Genomic DNA, 19,622 nt, shown 5'->3' on the forward strand with positions numbered 1-19,622 from the left:
CCAGGATTTGGGAAAAAAAAAAATCTTTTTTTAAATACTTAAACCATATGTCATGTGAAATGTCCAGATGTTATGGTAAAGCATAGTTCCTTCTTTAATTTCTCCCCAGCTATCAAGCCAGAAAGTATTTCTTCTTAGAACCCAAAACTCAAATGCAGCACTGGAAGAATAAAGTATCATTCCCTTCCATTCTCATTTAAAAAAAGAGAAATCCTAGTATATCAGATGAAAAAAAAAAAAAAATTTATAGGGGGGAAAAAAATAGTGTATTTAAAAATATTCATATTTAAGATGTTGGTTTGCATGTTGGATGGAATATATTGCTTTGGGAGTCAGCTCACACCACCTACCTTTCACATTTAAAGATGCCTTGGTTTCCTGATCCCCAGTATCACAGCTGTATTCTCCTGTATCTTCTAATTTGAGATTATGTATTAATAGCTCTACCAGGCATTCCCTCTGCCTCATTTCATATTTCTGGCTGGGTTGCAGCCCCACTCCTCCTTTCCTCCATTCCACTGCAGCATTGGGTTTTGACAGCTCACAGCAAAATGTAGCTGTACTTCCTTCCTCTGATTCCTTATTTTGTAGGGGTTGCTTAAATGTGACAGGTAGTGCTGAAAAAATTTGAGAGGGAAAAGTTTTAAGAGTGTTCTAGTCTGAAAAGGACCCAATCCTACCATCATTCTTCAGAAATGGCCTATTCTAACGATTCCATAATCCTTGGGCTGCAACTCTCTCTCTTGGCAGCATCTTTCTTGAACCATTATGTGAATCAAGAGCGGAGGACAGACCATGAAGTTGGGAAAGATCTGGTCTTAGAAAGTGGTCCATAGAATGGCCTGGTTTGTGATCTGAAGGAGTCAGACTTTCCTATGGAATTGTCTCCATGCCAACTATGGACGCTTTAGTCAAAGATCACTGGGACATGCTCTCTCTTACATGGACCCTTGTTCTTTAATCAAGGTCTGCGAGTCTGCAATATTAAGTGAAGAGCATCCCCCCCCCCCCAAATAAAGCTTCTATCAACATATAAAAGATTAAGTTAGCATTCAAAACACAAGAAGAGGCAGTACAGTAAAAGATGACAATGAAGTGATAGAAGAAATTCAGATTCCAGACAAAGTCTTGCTCTGGATAGTAGAAGGGTGGAGGAAAACAGATGTGGATGCAGTCAAAGTTTACACCTCAGGCTCAAAGCCTTAATTAATAATACAGCACATATAAATCCTTTATCCCCCAATTGTTTCATCTCTTATCATCCCAATCCGGCATTACACCCAATTAGGCATCCCTTATGCCTACTGAAGCAATCAACAACCCAAAATAACAATCAGCCTGCCTGGCTTATTTTCTGTTATCCATTCCCATATGCAGCCACATTCCCAGCACTCAGAAACCAGGAGGGTTCATTATATTTTGACATCATGACAACATTTAATTGCTTTGATGCTGATTAATCATTCCAGATACTGCAAGCAGAACGTTTCTAACTTGACCATGTGTCATGCTCAAGTAGAATATGTATGCTGGCATGGACTAGCAGCAAAACAAATAAATGGCTGCAGAGAACACCGAGAGGTGATCCTTTCACTTCATCTCTATTGAGCCAAGGGTCAATACTCTGCCTACCATGTACAGTTACCACAGCCGTTGTCTGCTGATGTCCAGAGTCGCAGGTGTACTTTCCTGAGTCATCCAGTTCTAAGTCATAAATGATCAATTCAGCAGTGCAGCCCTGCTGCTTCACCTCGTATTTCAAACCAGGGTAGAGAGTAGTATCTCCTTTCCTCCACTCTACTGGAGCATTGGGTTTGGTAAGCTCGCACCTCAGTGTTGCTGTACCACCTTCTTTTGCCTCGGTATTCTGCAGCTCTTGTTTAAAAAGTGCTGGTAGGGCTATAAAATAGAAATATAACTTGCAACATACTGCCGCTGGGGTTTGGGAAAGAAAGTAGAAAGAAAACAAAATCACCAAAAGAGCCTTTTTGCTGTCTACACCTCAGTACTCTAGATTCAGAGTACAAGGCTATTTTCCCAGAGAAGTAATGGGAATATCTGCAGAACAAGAAATCGATTTCAAGAAGTTAAATTTGCCATGAAGTATATAGAAGATTAATCTAATCTATGATCTAAAAATGGCAGGATATTTTTCCTACTAGAAAAGTAGCCAACATGTTGTCCTGATCACTGACGAGGTATTCTGAAGATCAGCAGGGACTTGTAAAAATTCAGATTCCCTCTTAAGGCAGGCTGCTTGCAGGAGAGATTACAAGTATCCTGACAATAACATATTCACAAAATGCATTTAGTTCTGTATTGCAATTCCTGTTTTCTACCTGGTCGCTCTATTAGGCTGTACAGACCATTCTATTCTGCACACCTTATGAATTGTAGCCAGCTCTTCTCCATAAGTGACACTAAACCACAGGTTTTATTTTCAGAAAATATTATAACCTTTTTTTTTTTTTTTTTTTTACCATTGACTGTCAAAGTAGCAGTTGTCTGCTGATCTCCACACACACAGGTGTAATCTCCAGTGTCGTCCACATCCAACTCATGGATAATCAGCTTTGCAACAGCACCATCTTGACTGATTTTATATTTGCTGCTTGCTTTGAGCACCTCCTGCCCTTTCTTCCACTCCACCGCAGCAGGTTTAGTCAGCTCACAGTGCAGAGCAGCTGTCCCACTTTCTACAGCTTCTAGGTCCTTCAGGTCTTTTTTGAATTCTGGAGGCAGTGCTGAAGAGTAAAAGAGTTACCATAGAAAGAGTGAATACTCCTTAAAAAGCAGCTAGATGAGGTCATGGGGGAAAGGATGCATGGTACACTACTGAGCCCTGATCCAGGTCAGTGGATCCTTGGCTTCCATGGACTCTGCATCAGGGTAAGGAAAGTGAGAAGGACCAGCACAGCTGAGGAGGACAAAACCCAACAGGGAACTCTTTTTCTGGTTCTAGCAGAAGAAGAAAGGATCAAAGGAACACAAAAGCCCAAGCACACAGAAAGGAAATGCGAACCGACCACAGCAACAGAAACTTAGGCAGGCCTAAGGTTTGGAGGACCTTAGTCCCAAGGGTTAATTTACCATGCACTGTTAAGGCAGCTGTGGTGCTCTTGTCTCCACACATACAGGTATAATCTCCAGTATCATTCAAGTCTAACTCGTGAACTACCAGCTCCACAACACAGTCTTCCTGTCTCATGCTGTACTTCTTGTCCGGTGTGAGGACTTGATGGCCCTTCTTCCACTGAACATGGGCAGATGCCTTGCTAAGTTCGCAGCGCAATGTGACTGTTCCACCTTCTACCGCTTCCTTGCTGGTCATTTCTTCTCGGAAAAATGAAGGCACAGCTGAAGGATGCAGGTAAAAAGTATTACAAACTGAGGGTATCTCCAGGGATGGGTGAGAGTAGGAAGTGACAGGGTAAAGTTGTGAAGGTTATGGAAGGGTGAGCATCAGAAACAAAGAAAGGAAAGAGAAATTAAAACATCCTAGTGAGAATATATACCCTAATCCTTTTGGGTTTATGCTGGCTTCCTAGTAGCAAAATTGCACTTTCCTCAAGAGATTTACACCTGCTTTCTACAATTTTCCATGTAAGAAGAATTAAGAACATCACCTCTGAGCTCCTTAGTTCACACATGTGTTGGTGTCTTCCACAAGCTTCAGGCCTTTGTACTCTCTTTTCCTACTTACAGAGCAGCCCTGCTGAGCACTGAGTGTTGGCTCCTTACTCATCATTATTCCTTCTTCCTTGAGATACCCTTGAAGAGATGCAACCAGGGCTCACAGATTCTTCTTGACTCCAAAGAAAATCTCCAGATGCTGATTCCCAGCCTGTCTTCTTGTCTCAGAACATATTTTCCCCACATAGCATAATTTAATACCCATTGCAAGTTGTGTCTTTGAAATCAATTTGATGACCTTAACGTATGTGCCTCTATTAACTAGGTGCCATAATGAGATATTCCACCTGTTTAACAAGGTTGCATATCTCAGATCTCAAACTTAATGTCTCACTCCATAGTAGTGCAGCTAAGTCAAAATATCCAGGCTAGAAACCAGGTCTAGACTCCTTGGTTTGGCACATTTCCCATCTCCAGTTAAGCTGAAACACCAGTTTTGTTTGCACAGCAACTGGTTCTTGCAACAAAATAAGACCAGAAGGAGGTCACAGAAAAAAAATTATTCTTTCCTGCTTAGAAAATTCAGTCTCCCAATGCAGATCTATCATTGCACATTAAGACAGAGATTATGGGCACAAAACCCAATATAAACATGACTCAGTACAAAAGAAATTATAACTAACACAGCCTTATTCTGGATACTGCTTTTTATACACTATACTACGTTAAAATGGTAGGTATTGAGAATGCCAGAAAGGAATGGCAAAGAATAAACAGATTTGTGTTTTAGAGAATAAATGCAGGAAAGGAAAGACAAAAGAATAGTGGGCTTATATGCTAGGAAAGGAATGTCAGAAGGGAAAGATGAAAGGATAAGCAGGTTTGTGTTTAAGGAAAGGAAAAGACAAAAGGATGGCACAGAAAAACACAGAATGGAATTCTCCAATACACAGTCTGCAGGTCATCAAAGGCAGGGAACACCTTCAAATGAATGGAACTTCAGTTAATAAGGTTGAACAAACCAACATGGAAAACTGAACACCCTAGAGTAGAGGACAGACATTTCCAGTTAGGAAAAAGAGGTGAAGGTAGTTTTTACCCTGTACTGTTAAGACAGCTGTAGTCTGGTGCTCTCCACACACACAGGTGTAGTCTCCTGCATCCTCCTCAGCTATTTCATGAATCACCAGCTCTGCCTTGGTCCCTTCCTGCCTCATTTTGTATTTCTCACTCGCTTTGAGGATCCTCTGGTCCTTACGCCACTCCACCGGCGCAGCCTTGGTGAGCTCACAGTGCAGGGCGACTTCTCCACCTTCTTCTGCTTCCTCGTTCCTTAGCTCTTCCTTAAAGAGCAGTGGCAGAGCTGAAGGATGCAACAGGGACAAATGGTGATCAGAAAACCAGAATTAAAATCCTAATTTCTTTTTCATGCTTGGGATTATTTCCTTGATGTTTCCCTTTTTCAAGCCTATTATAAACAAGCTTAGCCTTTGCCAAGTTCAGAAACTCTGAAAGCGTTTGCTTCAAGTGTGATGTGGTTTCACTTACCGTAAGAGATCAGTTCCCTGGGTGTCTGTTGATTTTCATTGTGAAAGAACAATACAGAAAGATCCAGATCTTGAGTCAACAGCACTCACAAAGAACACTGCTGGATACAGTACTATTTTACTTACTATTTTACAGGTATGATTTCTTGGAGGCTGGTGGTGTTATTTTCTGTTTTGTTTTTACTAAAAGCTTATAGCCCCACCTACATGAAATCAGCCAGACTTCAAAATAAAACTACTTCTAGTGTTAAATTGAAGTTTGAAGGGTCATTATTACATGTAATAAGAATTTCAAGTTCTCACTATTTCCTGCTGTTGAAATCAAAACCCAAAGACAGAACAACCCAGAGGGAATAGCCTTCAGGAAAGCTAACTATTGACATTTACCCACAAATGTGTCTTGTGCACAACTACTGTAAGCGGGTATGGAATACAAATAGCACTTTCCAAATGCATCAGAAAAAGTCCATGTCTCAGGAAAGCCCAGGGGAGGGTCAGAAGTTTTTTGAAAAAGCTGGAGGGGACAGAACTGGGCCTCTGGCCACGGAAGTTCCTCAGAGCCAAGGACAGTTACTCCATTAAAACGGGTACTCATTGATGAGAGGAGAGCCCAATACCAGGTGATGAGATCATTAATGTAACACAAGGATTTATTTATGGATTGGTTTATTGGGAGCTAGCAGGATAAAGAAGAGTATAACTTCTGATAACCTGTGTTGGATTTTTTTAAATCCCTGTCAAGGTAGTCCTGATCCCCACATAGAGGTGTAGACCCCTGCATCCTTCAAACATAGGTTAGGGGTAAGAAGCTCTGAAATGGTAACTCTTATTTCATTCTGTATGTCTGACTTGCTTAACAAATCTGGTACCCCCAGGGGCAGCTCTGGCCAGGTCACCCAGCACAGCACCATCTCCTCCTCCTTCTGCTGCCTCAACCCTCACTTCTCCTTTGAGCAGTGCTTGGAGAGCGCAGGGCCTGACAGACCATACATCTATGTTTTGGAGAAAACTGTGGTTGGCTGAAGTGAACTATGGGGATGGGGGGGTGGGGAAGAGCTGGAAAATGTAAAATGTCCAAGAAAAGGGGACTTGGACAGAAAGAAACATCTTGTTTTCACCTTTTAAAGGGGAACAGATTAATAATTACCCAAAAATTTGCCCTGAGCTGTTACTTCTCAGTAAGAAGTGAAATATACATAGAATGAAGGAAGAGAAAGGGATAAAAAAAAAAAAAAAGACAAGTTACTGACACAGGACAGAAAAAGCTGGATTTCAGAGTGATGTCTATCTACAGAGCTATTTATCAATGTTAATAAGGTCTTTTTACCATGAACTGTCAAGGTTGCTGTTGTCTTCTGGTCACCACACACACAGGTGTAATCTCCAGCATCTTTTACTTCTAGTTCATGAATGAACAGTTCTGCAGTGGTGCCAGGCTGTCTCATTTGATATTTGTCACTTGCTTTGAGCACTTTGGACCCTATTTTCCACTGCACTGGAGCTGCTTTGGTTAATTCACAACGCAGAGAGACTGATGCTCCTTCTTGGACTTCTTCATTCTTCAGTTCTTCCTTGAAAAGCACCGGCAGGGCTGGGAATGGAAAGTCAATAGATAGTGTATTTAAACTAAGACCTCTGCATTTGTGATCAGCATCATGAATTCTCAACTGAAGTTCAAATCTGGCCAAGTCAGGGTCTTTGGCCATTGAGGTTGAGGTTATCACAATGATAATCTGGAAAACTAAATCCAGCAGTAAGAAAAGAAGTGCTGAGCCGACAGGTCAAAGTACTATAGGCTGGATGGATTCAAGATGCAATTTAAAGAATTTGTCACAGGGCCACCCTCCATGGAGGCAGGACATCTCAGATGGTCTAACAGGAGCCTTTCCTAGGCACTGTTCCCTTAAACCTACAACATAGCAGCTTGTCTGCATGGAGAAATAGTCATGTCCTCAGCTCCCTTTTCAGGAATATCAGACCAAAATTAAGTGTCAGAACAAGTTCTCCTTTCCTGAACACAGATTAATCCCTAGGAAAAAGCTGACAGGTGAACACTTCTTTCAGCAACCGGATGTTTCAGAGAAACAAAACATGAACCGTCATCTGCAAGATGAATTTACCATTCACTGTTAGAGAAGCCGTGGTGTGTTGGTCTCCACACACACAGGTGTAATCTCCCGCATCCTGCAGCTCTAGATCACAAATTTCCAGCTCAGCAAGGGCATGATCTTGCCGCATGATGTATTTTTCACTTGCCCTGAGTATTTTGTTTCCTTTCTTCCATGACACAGCTGCAGCCTTGGTCAGCTCACAGCGCAGAGTGGCTGTTTGGCTTTCCATGGCTTGCAGGTCCTTCAGTTCTTCTTTGAAAAGTGCAGGCAGGGCTGAAGGTCACAAAATGGACAGAGGACATTAAAAATGACATGTGGCACACAGGTGATGGGGGGTGGTAGTGGTACAGAAACAGATAACATTTTAGGGTGGAAAGAGTTTCCTTTCCTCATGACTCTGGGACATTAGACAAACCAATAGAGAGGAACAGAAGAGCAGCCTGGATGCAACCAGATCTTAGAGACAGCTTACAAATTTAAAGAAACAAATTCAGCCACAGGTGAACACACATCAAATAGCAAGGAGCTGGCAGAGAAATACACAATAATACGGACAGAGATAGATATAAAGATATATATATATGTTTTTTTACCATGCACTTTCAAGGCAGCTGTTGTCTCCTGTTCTCCACACACACAAGTGTATTCTCCAGCATCTTTCAATTCTACGTCATGGATAAGCAGCTTCATCACTGTGCCCTCCTGTCTCATTTTGTATTTGTCGCTGACTTTAAGCAAACTGCTTCCCTTTCTCCACTGTACTTGAGCAACCTTGGTCAACTCACAGCGCAGAGTGGCTGCTTGACCTTCTGTTACCTCCTCGTCCTTCAGGCTTTCCTTGATGCGTGCAGGCAGTGCTGAGGATGCAACGGACAGACGGTTAAAATGGAGCAGCAAACACAGCCTCCTGGTGAAGGGCAGGGGTGGGGGAAGGAGAGCTGAGGGCAGCAGTGGGGAGCTGTCTTTTCTTTCAGGCTTGGTTTCACATTTATTTAGGAATCAAGTCCTAAAACTACCTTGTGTACAGAATTGGGGTGAAAGTTTTTTAAAAATCACAAAATGCAAATTAATTCTTATGACTGTGACATGTGAAGTCAGACTCAGAGGAACTATGCAGAGATAACAATGAACATAGAGAAAAAATTAATTCAAACCAGAAGCTTGATAATGAGGACATCTAGGTGAAATTGGTTATTACCATGTACTGCCAAGGAAGCTGTGGACTGCTTATCCCCACACACACAGGTATAATCACCAGCATCAGTCTCATCTAGATTATGGATCACCAGTTCTGCAGTAACATCCTTCTGCCTCATTTTGTATTTCTCACTAGGTTTGAGTACTGTGTGTCCCTTTTTCCACTCCACTGAAGCGGTCTTGGTCAGCTCACAGCGCAGAGTGACTACTTCGCCCTCCATGGCTTCCTCATTTCTTAACTCTTCTTTGAAGAGAGCAGGAAGGGCTGAGAAACAGAGGAGCAAACATTTTCATGATAAGCAGTTCTTGGCCACCAAACAAATGAACCTGGTGTTTACCAATATCTATCTGTGCCTAGTTATTGACATAAGAATCATCTCACAGAAGGAAGATACTAATTTGTATCATAGACACAAAAGGGTCTTATACAGTGGGTAAATTTGCTGGTTGGTTTAGAGATATATGGAGAATAAACAGCAGGAATGGGAAAACTTCATGTTTGGTCAAAACTGTAAGTTTCTCAGTATAATTCAGCCCAGGGAATTGATATAATAGGTTAAACCATGATCAGGGAAAAAAGCTAAAGAAAAAAAAAGAAAAGGTTTTAGCTTATGTGTTAAGGATGCCTACAGACCTAGCCTGAGAGTTGGAATGAGGCTGAAGACCAGAAGCAGAGAGATCTCTTGAAAGCGCTTGGGTAACGATACAAAGGAAAAAGGAGGACAATGTCTCCATTGTGGAAATCTGCTATAAGACCTTCACACTAGGAAGTTCAGGTGCATCTCTACACCCAATTGCTTTTGGAACAACTAATAGAATCATTCAGAGCGTAAGACTGGATGTTAAGGTGGTAATATGTATTGTGGGAGCAGTAGGATGGGACAATGTCTACTAAGTCTTTGGAATGGGGTGGGAAGCACTTTTGGATATAGAATAGACATGAAAGAACAGGAGAGGAGGATCTCCAACTCCTGACTCTGACCAGCAAGAAATAAATATTTGAGAATACGGATGCAGAGGATAATTGGGCAGACACGGATCATGAAGCCAGAGAACTCATGGATTTTAGGAAAAATAATGATGGAGAAAAGCAAAAGGAAATTCTGTGGGCAACAAGAAAGCAAGCTTCAATAATTCAAGAATTGTTACTTATGATCAAGCAGAAGCAAACTTAAAGGACAAGGTAGTTTAAGAGAGTGGAAAGCTTATTGAAGAAAAAACATGAAGGGCATAATTACCCAGACTACCCCACTCCAAGGGCCATCAAGAATAACCTACCTAAATAATGAATTCTTCAGTGTCCTCAAACTCAAGAGACCTATAAAATATGGGAGTTTAGATGGGTGCAAAAGAAATACTACAGAATGTAGAAGTGAAACCAGAAAGGACCCAGCATGTCTCAAGAAGGTCAAGGTCAGTTCCCCATTCCTGGACTTTGTCACCTCGTGGACAAAGAGACCAACATGAAAGAGGGGCTGAAAGGTAATCTGCAAAGTGATGCTGATATCAAATATCTCCAGACACAGCTGAATGCTGTATGCAGTTGTATCCAGCAAGTGGGCGGTGAGGTCACTACTCCAAGAGCTTTCCATGTCCTCCACTCAGTTCAACTTGTGGCTTTTGGCTGTATCAGAGTATTAGCATGCAAATCCCAGGAAACCTGGCCAGCCTGAACTAGAAAGAAGAAGAAATAAATAAATGATATTCTGTAGGTAGATTAGAAGAAAAACAACAAGGGAACAGTTGGTCTATGAACTTTCAGGAATGTATGTTGATGGTAGGTAAGATGAGGAAAGCTGTAGTATTTAATTCCTTTTTCTTGTTTAATATTAAAAGTTAATGTTAGCTAAGAAAGTAATAGGAATTCTGGCTAGGATAAGGGAAAAAAAAAAAACAAAACGGAGCAGAGAACATTTAAATAAACTGAATATTCTCAAAGCACCTTGGTGTGGTGACATTTGTCCTGGAATACTTAAGGTAGAGGCTTAATTAGACATTAACAATTACACTGGAGAAATCAAAGAGAACGTTCCACAAGTACAGAAAAAATGGAAACTCAGAGGTGGAAAATCTCACAGATTTAAATGCACACATTTAGTTCTCCCCATGTAAACAAGGAGCCTAAGCTCCCAGGACAGTCAAGAAAGATCCAGACAAAGTCAACGAAGCCAATGGAGCTACCTGTTGACCAAATGTAAATGTCTGCTATACGGTGAACTGGATGTCTCCCTGGCTTCCATTGACTGTGCTGATTATATCTCCATTGACAGCAATAGGAATTTAGGCACACTCACCACTCTTGATCTACAAGCTGAATCCCACCCACAGCGCTTGTGTCTTGAAAAAAAGGGGGTGGAAGAGGGATGCAAAGAGAGAATCCAAGGAACTATGGTCATATCAGCTTAACTTTAATTATTTGAAAAACATTGTAGCAATACACTACAAGAGCACCTCTTGTTGTGAAGGAGTGGACCAGTGTAATATTTGTTGACATAGGTTAATGAACTTCAGTGAGAGACACACGCAGTATATGCTGTACACCTTGATTTTAGTAAAGCTCTTACTTTTAACTACACTAGGCACAGAAGCACCTCCAGTTTGAAAACCACAGTCAACTGTGATTTACACTCACAATGAAAGAATGAGTTGAGCAGAGTTCATCAGTGCTCTGGAGTCCAGTATTATTCAGCATTTTCTTTAGTGGCTTGGACTATGAAATGCAGAGTAGTCATTAACTTTGCAGATGATCTCAAGATGGGAAAGGAGAGAAGCTGAAAGCACTTTGTTAAACAGGATTAGGATATAGAAGATCTTTGATGAAGCAGTGGTGAAAAAAATAGGCTGTAATTCAGCAAGAGCAGGTGCAAATTATTATATTTAGGAACAATCAACAACCGAATACAAGATGGGGAACAGCAGGCAGCAGATCTGCAGAGACAGATTTGGTGTTACAAGGGATCATGGAGCAAATGCAAGTCAAAAAATTGCAATTCTGATGTGAATAAAGCAAATATCGTAATAGGGATATATAAAATGGAGCATCATATGCAAGACACATGAAGTCCTTCCATCCTACTCCAGTCTGGAAAAGCCTCAGATGGAGCTCTGTGGTCTTCTTTTGGCCACCACATTTATAGAAAGATGTGGATTAACTGAAGACGGTCCAGAAAGCAACAAAGATGAGCTGAAGTCTAGAAAACATGACCTATGAAGAGAGAGTGAAATGATTGAAGGTGCTTAGACCAGAAGACAGAAAGGAGACATCATAAAAGTTTTCACAATTTTCACAGAGAGGAAAATAGCAAATATTTCTCCATTTCTGCAGGATATGGGACAAGAAGTAATGACTTAAGCCAGCTCAAGAAAGACATTTGTTGAAATTAGGAAGAGCTTTCTGGCAGTACTGATGGCTAGACAGTGGAATGAGTGTCCAGGGAACTTCAAATTCTTAAGCACTGTAGTTAGGATAGGTAAGCGTGATGGTTACTTAGGGCTCAAGGATGGACTAGATGACCTGTAGAGGTCCTTTCCAATACTATTGTTCCATGGTTAAATTGGAAGTTCAAGACTGAAGCCATCCTTTTTTTATTGGTAAATATCGAGATGAAAAAGTCTGGGCAGTAAAAAGAAATCAATTCGTTGACCTACTGAATTTCCAGGTGAGCAAGATGGCTGAAACTACTTCCTACTGTCCTATGTTAATAGTGGAAATAAAGTTTCCCTCTCTTCCAAGGAAAGTTTGCAGATTAATTTAACTGAGGACTGTGAAGTACTCTTACGCTACAATGCTGAGTATTCTGCAATACCAGAATACAAATCTACGTGATCCTTGGTCAGAGTTATATAAAGAAGTTGCATTGAAACAAGTTTTATTTGCATTATTTAAAATTATCTGGTAAATGCTAATGTAACTTGAAATCCAAGATCACTCTTTTTAGGAAATATGAATGTGTTCCTGCTGCTCCATCTCTCCAGGCTCAAGTCCAAAGTAAGTAAAACAGAACAAAAAATGTAAGCACATGGAATCCTTCAGCCTTCAGTGTGGTGCAAAGCAGTATAGATGTGCACCAACAAGAGCAAGGAGAAGAACACAGCGAAAATGTTAGTATAATCAATGGAATTACAATTCTAGTTAGAATTAGATAAAAATCACAATAAACCCAAGAAAATCCGTTACCGACAGAATTAATGATGGCAAAATTAGAGAAAGAACTCATTTCATGTCAGTACTGAGGCTTCCATAGGAAACAGGAGAAACATCGCACAAAAATTTTCTCATTTCTGTTTTCTTTACCGTGCACTGTCAGTGCTGCAGTGGTCTTCTCCTCTCCACACACACAGGTATACTCCCCAGCATCCTTGACTTCTAAAGCATGAATCAGCAGTTGTGCTGTAGTACCTTCCTGCCTCATAGTATATTTTTCACTCGATTTGAGCACTTTGTGTTTCTTTTTCCACTCCACAGAGGCAGCCCTAGATAGCTCACATTGTAGCGTGGCCATTCCACCTTCTGTGGCTTCTTCATTCTTCATCTCTTTCTTGAAGTGTGCAGGCAAGGCTGAGGAGTTCAAAACGAGCAGAATGTATGACCACGACAGCTATTCAAGGAACAATTTATCTGTGGTCTGTCAACCACATGTGACAAGCAAAGCCCTCCCTGATCAAGTAGGATTGATAACCACTCAGAGAACCATAAAACAAAGGCTTCGGAAAGCTGGAAAACACCTTATCCATAAGTCAGAGCTTTTTTTATGGTATAATCTACGGCACGAAATGGACAACCACACCGGTCTCAACTTCTTCAGATTCTGCAAGACTGAGCCCTACTGTACTTTGGGTATTTCCTACCACAATGGAAAATAAAGCCTAACTAGAGTGTCTAAGTTCTATCACAATGCAAATCCTTACTGAAAAAGTTCATAAATGAAACTATATCTGAGGCATCAGTCTCAATCTTCCATGAGATTTCTCCTTAGATAGTGGTCTAACAGAACTTGACCATTAAATTATTCTGAAACACTGAGAACTGCATCAAAAATATCTCATCACCAAATTGTAATATTCTCAACTTTAGGATTCTAACATCTTTACAACCAACATCACAATAATATGATTTTCCTTTTTAAGAACCACTACTGAACATGAGCATCAAAGAGTTAGTACCAAGATGCATATCTGAAATTTCTGCAATGAACAACTGATCTGTGCCTGATACTGACCAGTGCATTCAGGCATTTATGCCCGTGTCCAATCATATGTTGCTAAATTCATCAGAAATGGGGCTGCAATTTCAACGTTCATACTACTATGCTCTTTAAAAAAACCCAGCTGGTTGAAAATAAGCCATTTAATTTGTTATATAATTCTTTAAAATTTTTTTAATTTTTTTTTACCATTCACTTTTAGCGCAGCGGTGGTTTCCTGATCTCCATAACAGCATGTGTAATCTCCAGCATCTGCGAGATCTAAATCACGGATCACCAGCTCAGCAATTGTGCCCTCGCATCTCATGGTGAACTTGTCATTCGTCTCCAGGGCTCTGCCTCCTCTCCTCCATTCCACGGCTGCTGCGGGCTTGTTCAGTTCACAGCAGAAAGTGGCTGTGCCATTTTCTGTGGCTTCCACGTTCTTCAACTCTTTTTTAAAATGCGGAGGAAGGGCTGAAGATCACAGGTGAAGAGAGAGCACTTTAAAACTGAGGAAGTACTGTGTCTTGACTGCTCCACCGGATTAAAACCCTCTAATCTCTAAAATCTTTAGAATATACAGTACCTGAGAGGCAAACAATGATTCCAGGGGCATCCCTGCCTTATGCTTTGCAACACACCACATTCAGCGTGTCATAACTGATTTGTAAATCAGTGTTGTAAAACTATAATTTCAGCACTGGAAAGTATGCTTTAAAAGAGTCTTAAGATATAAATAACAGAAAGATGACCCCAAGCTTTCAAGGAAATAAGCACAGCTCTCTCAAGATCAGATGAATACTTAAAATTAACAATACGTTTTTCTTAAATTTCCAGGCTGCAATGTGTCTTTCTCACCTGCCTTTCTCATTTATTATCATAATGGAACACCTTCTATTCCATTCAAGAAAAACAAGTGAAATCTCAGTGATATGCCTGGAGAAATTAGTTAATGGAAATTCTGAAAGTGCTATTTATGACTTTACCAAGGTCTTCGTTATCTGCTTCCAGATTCCATTAACATGAAAGAACAGGGACAGCAAAGACTCTATGGTGCTATTTCTCAGTCCTAAGAGAAGGACTTTCAATAAAAGATATTCCCAGTGGTTGACACAGCTGTCATAAAAATTTAAAATAATAGATGGGATCAAGACCAGTTTGCAATCCTGCATGAGATCACAGGTGACAAAGCAGAAAATCCCTATTAAACTTATGCATTTTACCATGCACTGTCAGGGATGCTGTAGTCGTCTTGTCTCCACACACGCACGTGTAATCTCCTGCATCTTGTTCCTCCAGGCTATGGATTGTCAGCTCAGCAACGGCATCCTTCAGTCTCATTTTGTACTTGTCACTAGGCTTGAGCACCTTTTGCCCTTTCCTCCACTCCACCAGAGTGGGTTTAGTTAGCTCACACTGCAGAACAGCCGTCCCGTTTTCTGCGGCTTCCATATTGACAAGTTCCTTTTTGAACAGTGCAGGCAAAGCTATGGGATGTAATATAGAGTATATCAAAACCATTAACCAGACCTTGAGGAACTTAGGACTAGGTCCTGAGACCAGTCCTTCACTATTACAGGAAAACAAATCATATAGTCATGAAAACTGCACCTGTTAGAAACCTACTGCAGGATCTCACAGGGATGATTGCCACCCTGACCTGCTTCTAGCGTTGACTTACGCAGCGCATGCATCATCTCCCAGCTGATTCCAGTAGTCTCCTCTACCTATTTCAATCTGAAATCATCTATCTTGAACATTAATGACCTGACCTCTGATTGAAAGTCGTTGCCCTGGGTGATGGCACTGCTAGCTGGTGATCTCTACCTTTCCTGACACCATAATTTGTCTTTCTGGTTCAGAAAAATATTCGTAATATAGCTTCATGTGCACCTCTAGGCCATAATTTCCAAGGACAGAATGGCTCTAATAGCAGGAATACAGGCTTTTTTTAGCCACATTCAGCAAGTTGCCTTGAGGTGTGCCACCAAAGTAAAAAGGAAGTGACTTGCACATGGAAGAAAGAGCCAGCTCAGAGGAGGGGAGGAACAGAAGTACCTCCAGCCAGGAGAAAGAAGAGGAAGTAAAAGCATCCAGAAAATCTGAGAGAAGAGAGTTTTGCCTCTGCAGTTTTGGCCCAGTCCTTAGAATCCTATTATCCTTAAGATGTATCTCAAATAAAAACTATTCTTTAATCTACTGGAACTATACATGAATTGCCTCTCCTGGAGGGGCAACCAAAGCTTGTTGCTATTCACCATGGCAGAGACAGGAACAAAATCTGCCTTGCTAGTCTCTAAATCAGGACCTGCAAAATAACAGGTTTGGGGTGCAGTTTTTTTGGAAAGTACTCTTTCCTCAGCAAAATATATCTCAGTCTATCAAAGGAGGAAGACAGTCATTCATTCCTGAATGGGAAAACCTTTCACTAACTGAGCTCAGCATTTTTAAAGAATGGTCCTTCAAATTAAGCACCGAAATCCACTGACATCAGTGAGACGAGGCCAAATCTGAGAATAATCTCACTGCTGGAGGTCTGCTCACTCTTGGCCTTACATACAGGTGCCGGTTTTCAGTTTTAAAAAGTAAAGACTAAGACAGGAAATTCTCACAACTCTTCTTTACTTTGCTATAAGGCCACCAGTTTCAAACTGACAGTGGGAGATGGGATGAAACACAGCCAGCAAACCAAGAAAATACTGCAGAATCAAAACATCAAAGCAAGTGGGAAAGAAACCTCTGAGAGAACAGGGATCTCCCTGAGCTACTGCTATCGTAACGGAGAATGGCTTTTTTACCATGGACTGTCAAGACAGCTGAGGTCTTCTGATCTCCACACACACAGGTATATTCTCCTGTATCTTCTACCTCCAGATCTCGGATCAACAGTTCTGCAGCGGTATCTTCTTGTCTCATCCTATACTTATCACTCGGTTTGAGCATCTTGTCCCCTTTTTTCCACTCCACTGGGACACCGACCTTGCTCAGCTCGCAGTGCAGAGTGGCTGTTGCACCATCTGTGGCTTCTCTGTTCTTCAATCCTTCTTTGAAAAATGCAGGCAAAGCTGAAGGACAGCAATATGAGCAGTGAGATGTAATGCTCCGAAGAGTTAAAATTAAACATCGACGTTTAATTTTCCTTTTCCCTCTTATCTTGAACTGATTTATCATACAAGAACACAGATTGTCAATAGTCTCCATGAATCGTATGAGGAAAGAAATGTCATCACCAGGAAAGGATTCAATGCTTGGAGTAACCCGTAGAGATATTTTACATGTACTCACAGTCACAAATCAATACAGACAGAAGCAGAAAAGCCAATTTTTCTGTAAAATTTCAAACAAAAAAGAATAACTACTAGTTTGAAATTTCTGAAAAAAAATTGATTTTCTTATATGATTTTTTGAACCATAATGGAAGGATTTTTGCTATATTTTCACATACTTAAGCAAATGAAAATACATTGTCCATTAAAGAAATGAAACACTGGAGTTTCATCCTAAATGTCAGTTTGAAATGAAATTGTTCATTTCAATACATGGTGGGAAAACAAGCATTTTCACCTGAACTGACATATCCTTTCAAATATGCCAGTTGCAGTAAAAATCAAAGTTCTCCCTGGGAACAGTCATCCCTTAGAAGGTTTGGGCTTGCTTTACAAGGGAGAGTAACTGAACACAATGACAACTGGCCTCATCTCATTGTCCCATGGAGTATGGGGATAAGATTCCAGGGAATAACCTAACCTTCGGGATTTTTATGAAACCTTAAAATCATAGTCCCTTCGAGGAAAGCCAAAGTCTAATAAAGGAACTTTCAAGGGGAAAAGCAAAACGATGGACCCTAATTAAAACAGTAGCAGCAATCCGTGTTGCCTATATGTTTCTCTGAGCTTGCGCACCTATACCCGTCTTGTGCCACGTGCCCCAGCCACGCTGATGCCAACGAGAGCACTTCGTTGGCATCAGTGAGCTGTAGGTAAGGGTCTGGCAGAAGGAAGGAGATGGTAGGGTAACCAGGTGTCTGTCCAAGTGAACAGAGAAAACAGGATGGTTACTTTTAGTGTGTGTGTCTTGTTTTGGTTGTTTACCATGTACTGTTAAAACTGCCATAGTCTGCTGGTCTCCGCATACACAGGAATAATTTCCAGCATCCGTCATGTCTAGATTTTGGATTGTAAGCTCAGCAACGACACCTTCTCGCTTCATTTTATACTTGTCACTTGATTTGAGGGTCTTGAATCCCTTCTTCCACTCCACGTTAGCAGCAGCCTTGTTCAGCTCACAGTGCAGAGACACACTTTTACCTTCTGTGGCTTCTTCATCTGTCAGTTCTTTGGTGAAAAGAACAGGCAGGACTGCAGAGTAAATGCAATACGGACATGGCATCAAAGCTGAGAAAGCCTGACCCATGATCTACTTGTTTTCTTATCTCCCTGAACCTGCATGTCACTGAAGCCACAAGACCTTCCTCACACTCCAGGATTTTCTTCCTATCTCTAACATTTCAAAAGAGATTTAAGACTGATTTTTAATTTTTTGTCCTCACACTTTAAAACTTGCTTTAAAACCAAATCTGTCTGCAAACTTAGTTGACAAGTCATCTATCCTTTACTTTATACGCCATAAAATCAAAAGGGGTAAAATTAGAGGCTGTATTTCAATATGAGACCCAAAGCATTTTGTTTCCTTTGAGATAAACAGCAGTTTTGCAGAAATGCCTGATTCATGGCACTGTCTGTATTTTTATAAATAGAGCCCCTTAAAACAGAGCAGTTACAAACATGCTGTCAGCTTTCTGCAGAGATAAAGTGTATGCTTTGGAAGAGTTAAGCCAAAATTGTTTCAAAAGGGCTGGGAATAGCAGGAGCATAAAAAGGCTATTTTTCATTAAGATAGTCCTTGTGTAGCATGACACATTGATGAAAACTTGATCCTCTTAGGAGCAACAAGTGCAACACTCTTAAGTTACAAAAAGTAAGTATTATTCCTACTTTTTGGTCAATCTCTATTAGAAAACTTTTAAACAAGCAGTTATACTGGACTAGGGAGGTGGTGTTGAGTTGGGGACCTGTACTCTACTTGTCATTTGAACATGGCACCTAGGAAGACAAATAGTACATCAAGAGGGCATCAAGTGAGAGAGAGAAGCAAAATAGGATAGAAAAATCAGTCAGCAAGGTGGGGGGGAAGGAGGGGAAAAGGAGGATGGAAACTATACATGGACCAGATGAAACAGGAGAAAAAGAGAAAGCAATCTTGGAATTATACGGGTTTACTTGGGGCACATGCTGAGAATTCCTTTTTACCATTTACTGTCAAAGCAGCCGTAGTCTGTTGATCTCCACACACACAGCTGTAATCACCAGCATCTGCCAAATCCAAATCACGGATAATCAGCTCCGCAAAGGGACCTTCCTGCTCTATTTTGTATTTTTCACTTGGCTTCAGGACCATATTCCCCTTTCTCCACTCGACCGGGGCCGATTTGCTCAGTTTACAGTGCAAAGTGATTGCCTCCCCCTCTGTAGCTTCCTTGTTCAACATTTCTTCTTGGAAGAGGATAGGCAGGGCTGAAGGATACAATACCAACAGAGAAGGAATCAGCACTAGATGGAAATGAACTGGGCTCTGCTGTGAGTTACTGGGCTGCAGTGCATACATTTAACCAAAAATGCACTACTGCTAGGTGGATACAGTTGAAAGAGGGGTAAAATCTCCTAGAGTAGAGAGAAATAAATTAGAGAAAACAATACACAACATAGCTGTGCTGTTTCAAAGAGGAAAAAAAAATACAGAAGGGAATATTCTCTAATAGGGTGACTATTTGGCACCACAGAGCCAAGAACTTGAAACCTCTAAGAAATCACTGACCAAGCTTTGGATGACCAGCAAATACTTTTAAATATGCTAAATTTGAGGCTTAATGAGAAACACAGTTAAAACAG

The 19,622-nt window shown here is 40.9% G+C and overlaps 1 protein-coding gene across 1 annotated transcript in view; it reads right to left on the reverse strand.

Moving 5' to 3' along the window:
• Window positions 1-19,622, reverse strand: part of OBSCN (obscurin, cytoskeletal calmodulin and titin-interacting RhoGEF) — a 197,712-nt gene that overhangs the window by 93,419 nt on the left and 84,671 nt on the right. The window contains exons 43-57 of the mRNA XM_075746848.1: window positions 18,984-19,247; window positions 17,766-18,032; window positions 16,473-16,739; window positions 14,898-15,161; window positions 13,882-14,148; window positions 12,783-13,046; window positions 8,490-8,753; window positions 7,885-8,148; window positions 7,301-7,564; window positions 6,508-6,771; window positions 4,733-4,996; window positions 3,091-3,357; window positions 2,481-2,744; window positions 1,633-1,899; window positions 351-617 (exon numbers count right to left, since the gene is read on the reverse strand). Of these exons, the coding sequence (XP_075602963.1) occupies window positions 351-617; window positions 1,633-1,899; window positions 2,481-2,744; window positions 3,091-3,357; window positions 4,733-4,996; window positions 6,508-6,771; window positions 7,301-7,564; window positions 7,885-8,148; window positions 8,490-8,753; window positions 12,783-13,046; window positions 13,882-14,148; window positions 14,898-15,161; window positions 16,473-16,739; window positions 17,766-18,032; window positions 18,984-19,247 (3,978 nt within the window). The remainder of the gene's footprint in view (window positions 1-350; window positions 618-1,632; window positions 1,900-2,480; window positions 2,745-3,090; window positions 3,358-4,732; window positions 4,997-6,507; window positions 6,772-7,300; window positions 7,565-7,884; window positions 8,149-8,489; window positions 8,754-12,782; window positions 13,047-13,881; window positions 14,149-14,897; window positions 15,162-16,472; window positions 16,740-17,765; window positions 18,033-18,983; window positions 19,248-19,622) is intronic.

Source organism: Balearica regulorum, chromosome 2 (assembly GCF_011004875.1).
Source record: "Balearica regulorum gibbericeps isolate bBalReg1 chromosome 2, bBalReg1.pri, whole genome shotgun sequence".
Classification (NCBI taxonomy): Eukaryota; Metazoa; Chordata; class Aves; order Gruiformes; family Gruidae; genus Balearica; species Balearica regulorum.